Raw genomic sequence first — 4909 nt, 5'->3', positions numbered from 1 at the left:
TGCTTGCACAGAAAATGTTATTCGGTTTATGACCCAAACACGTAGTTGTACATGAAGAAGCTGATTAATGAACATGGATGTCAGTGGTCCAATTCCATTACAGAAAACACAGAAGTCTATGCACCAGATCATGCAGAAATATTTATTTTAATGCAAAATTAAGAAGTAAAACTCAAATCACATAGGAAAAATTATACATCTAAAACAGTTAAAAATTCCACATTAAAGATTGTCTTTTAACAGATTATAATCAGGTCATGTATTATAACTCCAATTTAAACACGCTGAACATTTCAACGCAGTCAGTGTGGTGGCGTGTTTCAACATTCCCCATTTCTGACTATGTAAGTGTTGAGATGATATCGACTGTAGAAAAGAAAAAGTAATTAGTAGTGGGCTTAAACTTGTTGCAGTGCAATCATTATATATGCTCATACAAGCTCTTCTCTTTTGTTGTGTTTTTTATTCAAAGAAGGGCTACTCGAGTCACATTAGGGGTTGAAAAACTCCTAAGGGACCCTGAATCAGACCATGTTTTTGTTCCACTCCAAACACACCTTGGTCAGGTAACTGAGACCTGCACAGCACTTTGATGACCCAGTTCAAGGTTTATCAAGAACTGGGACAGAACAAAAACAAGTCTAGGTGCAAGTTCCCATGGAGTCAATGGAAGATGCGCTAGTTAAAGAATCCAAGAAGTGAGATTGGGGAAGTCAGGCTATTTTTTTTTTGCCTTCTTGCAATCAGTAGATCACATGTTTCTGGTTATGGAGTACCCTTCTGTTCCCAGGAAACCTGATATAAACTAATCAGCTGATTAAGAGATGAGGTGAGTGTTACAGTGCAGTAGAAACTTACATAAGGTCTAAACAGAACATGCACTCGTTTGAATAGGTCTTCCCATCAGAGCCACACACAGGGCTATAATCGCGCGGGCATATTGGGATGAAATATTTATCACAAACAACCTGTCAAAACAAACAAACAGTCATGACACAATCCTGAAACCTACGCCAAACCGAACAGACCAATTGCTTATCCATCCACCTACCTCCATTGATTTTCGGTTGCCTGTAACAGTAGCTGCTCTAGTCAAAGCTACAGGAAAACAATGGAAACTATTATTATTATTATGTCTATAAACTACGTGCATTGGCGAGCGTCAACAACTCATCATTTTACGCATAACCAGACTTTTTGAGTAGATGATTTCCATCATGCCAAAACTTTTAAATTGAAGTCCAAAGGTCCTAATAGTGTAGTTAATATTAACTAGCGTCCCAAATCCATAGAATATAGGTAGTGTATTTAATTTTATTAAATCAAATTATTTTAGACTATTCTATAATATGTGTAAATATAATTTACACAAATCTAAATACTACAGGTGACATGCTAGGGTTATAATAATAATAATAATAATAATAATAATAATAATAATAATAATAATAATAATAATTATTGGGAATATCCTACAAAAAACATTAACTTACCAGCCTTACCAAGACCTTTATTACATACTATATTATATTATATTAAGTTATTATATTATATTATAATACAAGTGTGGTGACCTTTAATTGTAAATAAATATATATATAAAATATATAAAATATATATATAAACTCACCAGCAACAGAGAGAATGACGAGAAAGAACCGCACAAACATGATGAACTTGGACGCTGTGTAAAGGCTGAAATGAAATGAAGGTCAGTTTAGTCTCAGACTAAATCGTTGGCTGCACGTCTGACGCATATGGCAAACAAATCTTGAATCGCGTCATCTGATTGGTTGGATCCTACAGGCGCGCACCCAATCATCACTCTTCCGACAGGCGGCGCTCGAGGGTTGAAGGTTTTTTTTGTCTGTTTTTTTTTGTTGTATTTTTTAACAAAGGTATTTACAGACTGTTAAATGAGCCTTTACAATAAAGTAAATCTAGGTGAAGGATTGCATTCTCACAGAATAATGATGGGGAAATTGCATTAAATATTATGCATGGATAAAATCTTCCCCTAGGGTAATAACATCATAGTTTGCATTGTGTTTGTTGTTCACAAATCTGTTTTTGTATAAAAATTAGTTCAAATAAAATTAATTTTGTAGCAAGGCCCTTAACCCTCAATTGCTCAGTTGCTCACATAAATGTGATAAAAATAAAGAATCGAACTCTTTAGAAATGCACGGGCACGAACAATACATCAACAGATTTTTTTGTTGTATTGTAATGTGAGTCTAATCCCCGAAAATCTTACAATGCACAATTAAACTGTTCCTTGCTTTGGCCTAAAATACCTTTAGAAATACTATTCATTTGCTAATATGCAGGATTGGGAATGTTAGAGAAGAAGAAAAAAAAAATGTGTTGTGCATGATCAGCGTTGGGAAACACTATTATCTGTGATTTGAATGATTTTCCTGACATAAAAGGTCCTACTGATGCTGGCCATTTACCTGTGCAGGGAAGTCTTAAAACATGAGAAAGAATATGTAAGAAAACAACAGACCGATTTCATTTAATTTTTAAATCACCTAGTAATAATTTAGTAGAGATTTGTTCAGTGGCTTAAACTTGTAAAATTCCCCCATTTTAGATGCCATAAGATTAATTAAATATGGATATATTTGTCTTTGTTTACTGCATACATGCTGTTGAATTTCCCATTTGGGTTAATCAAGAGGTGTTTATTTTTCTGTAACTCTGAGATTAGTTTATATTAATATGTTTATAAGTCATAATTTCTATATTAATAAGACCAGGCTACATAAAACATGACAAGAAAAAGTATCTGTTGATATAAGATTTGTGAAGAGACATTTATTCCTTATTTATGAAAGGAGTCTTCTGTGTCATTAATTTGTCATAGGCAGAAATAATGCTGTTCTTTTAAGAAGAATTTAAAGAATTGCTTGAGAATAGAGGGCTTTGCTTGTTTTGTCTTTAAGAGGAGGTGGGAAGAAAACCCTGATAAAAAGGGATGTGCCTAATTAAGCAATGTTGAATTTTATTCCCTACATGCCTTATTCTTGCATTTCATATTAAAATATGTTAACAGTGAACATTTTTAAATAGATATTTATGATGCCCTAAAGAGATGAGGTTTATATATACCTACTAGACTAGCATTTAATATTGTTATATATACACAGTCCAACAAATGTAGTCAATATGTATGGCTACTTTTTGTTGGGTCACTTAAAATACACCAAACATTTGTAATTATCCAAATAAACGTATGTGTGTTGGGGAGATCAAAATCACCCAACACCTTACAAAGACCTTCAGGTTATAGAGAGCCAAGAAACTCACCAACCACAGAGATAAAGAAAATAAACTTTATTATTCACTTAATATAAATATCTCAATATCAAAGTTTTACTTTATTTATTAGGACATTTTATTTCAATGCTAAAATACCCTTTTGCATGAAAAGACCACATTCTCTAAAATAGCACCTATCCTTATCATTTAAATGTTTCTCTGAGCCCAACACAGCTGATCCAATTAATCAGATAATTAACAGAAAACAATAGAATGTGCAGGACAATGGGTTCTCTATTAGAATAAAATATGACCTAGAATGTACACTATATTGGTAAAAGTTTTGGGACATTTGCCTTTACATGCACATGAATTTTAATGACATCCCGTTCTTAATCTGTAGGGTTTGATATGGAGCTGGCCCACACTTTGCAGCTATAACAGCTTAAATTTTTCTGGGAAGGCTTTCCACAAGGTTTAAGAGTATGAGGGAATTTTTGACTATTCCTCTAGAAGTGTGCACTGTGCACTGGTCTGCAGTCATGTTGGAACAGTTGGAACATGTTGCAGTCAAGGAGACATACCCAAACTGTTCCCCCATAGTTGGGAGCATGGAATTGTCCAAAATGTCTTGGTAATCTGAAGCATTAAGAGTTCCTTTCACTGGAAGTAAGGGTCCAAGCCCAACCTCTGAAAAAACACCACGCACTAAAATCCCACTCCAGCAAACTTTACAGTTGGCACAATAAAGTCAGGCAAGAACAGTTCTCCTGGCAACTGCCAAAGCCAGACTCGTCCATCGGATTGCCAGACAGAGAAGCGTGATTCTTCACTCCAGAGAACACATCTCAACTGCTCTAGAGTCCAATGGAGACGTGCTTTAGACCACTGCATCCAACACTTTGCATTGCTTGCGGTGAGGTAAGGCTCGGATGAAGATGCTTGGCCATGGAAACCCATGCCATGAAGCACTCTGCGCACTGTTCTTGATCTAATCTTAAGGCCACACAAAGTTTGGAGGCTTGTAGCTATTGACTGGCCTCCAATTGGCGACTTCTGCACACTGTTCGACTCAGCGTGCGCTGACCACACTCTGTGATTTTTCATGGCCTACAACTTCGTAGTTGAGTAGCTATAGTTGTTTTTCCTAATTGCATAGATGACAACCTATCACAGCACCATGCTAGAATTCACTGAACTCATGAGAGCAAACCATTTTCACAAATGTTTGAAGAAGCACTCTGCATGCCTTGGAGCTTGGTTTTATGTACCTGTGGCCATGAATTCAATGATTTGGAGGGGTGTCCTAAAAATTTCAATATAGTCTATGTGTTGTTGTTTCTTCTGTGGGAATTTGTATCATAATGAATTATTGTAAAAACAGGAACTTGTGCAGATGGAAACATGAAAAACAAAACCTAAATGACAACCTGCATGAAGGTACAGGTGATGCATGAGAGGTGGTGAGGATGCAATCTGCTGAAACAAATATGGACCACAATCACCAATGGTATGTTTGGATGTTATTCTATTCTATTGCTTTGTTCTAGTCTATTTTGTGTTTTACAGAACATAAACATAGAACAAAAGGTTATTATAAAGAATAATATAAAGATCAATATAATACAAAATTCAAGATTAATAT

At 35.2% G+C, this 4909-nt stretch overlaps 1 protein-coding gene across 1 annotated transcript; it reads right to left on the bottom strand.

The window, feature by feature from the left end:
* Positions 1-128: 128 nt before the first annotated feature.
* LOC132855664 (trypsin inhibitor ClTI-1-like) lies at positions 129-1768 on the bottom strand. The gene is made up of 4 exons (XM_060884810.1): positions 1631-1768; positions 1052-1098; positions 859-968; positions 129-366 (listed from the first exon to the last, which is right to left on the bottom strand). Exons 1-4 carry the CDS (start codon positions 1668-1670, stop codon positions 321-323), a joined length of 243 nt encoding a protein of 80 aa, XP_060740793.1. The 5' UTR covers positions 1671-1768; the 3' UTR covers positions 129-320.
* Positions 1769-4909: the final 3141 nt, after the last annotated feature.

Source organism: Tachysurus vachellii, chromosome 13 (assembly GCF_030014155.1).
Source record: "Tachysurus vachellii isolate PV-2020 chromosome 13, HZAU_Pvac_v1, whole genome shotgun sequence".
NCBI lineage: Eukaryota > Metazoa > Chordata > Actinopteri > Siluriformes > Bagridae > Tachysurus > Tachysurus vachellii.
The sequence above is the reverse complement of the archived record's forward strand: the minus strand, read 5'-3'. Positions and strand labels throughout refer to the sequence as shown.

Excerpts from the sequence above, each read along its gene's own strand:
- LOC132855664 (XM_060884810.1), bottom strand. The coding sequence starts at position 1,670 with ATGTTTGTGCGGTTCTTTCTCGTCATTCTCTCTGTTGCTG. Across the intron at positions 1,099-1,630 it reads CGTCATTCTCTCTGTTGCTG|CTTTGACTAGAGCAGCTACT; the intron begins GTGAGTTTATAT and ends GTTTTCCTGTAG. Across the intron at positions 969-1,051 it reads GCAACCGAAAATCAATGGAG|GTTGTTTGTGATAAATATTT; the intron begins GTAGGTGGATGG and ends TTGTTTTGACAG.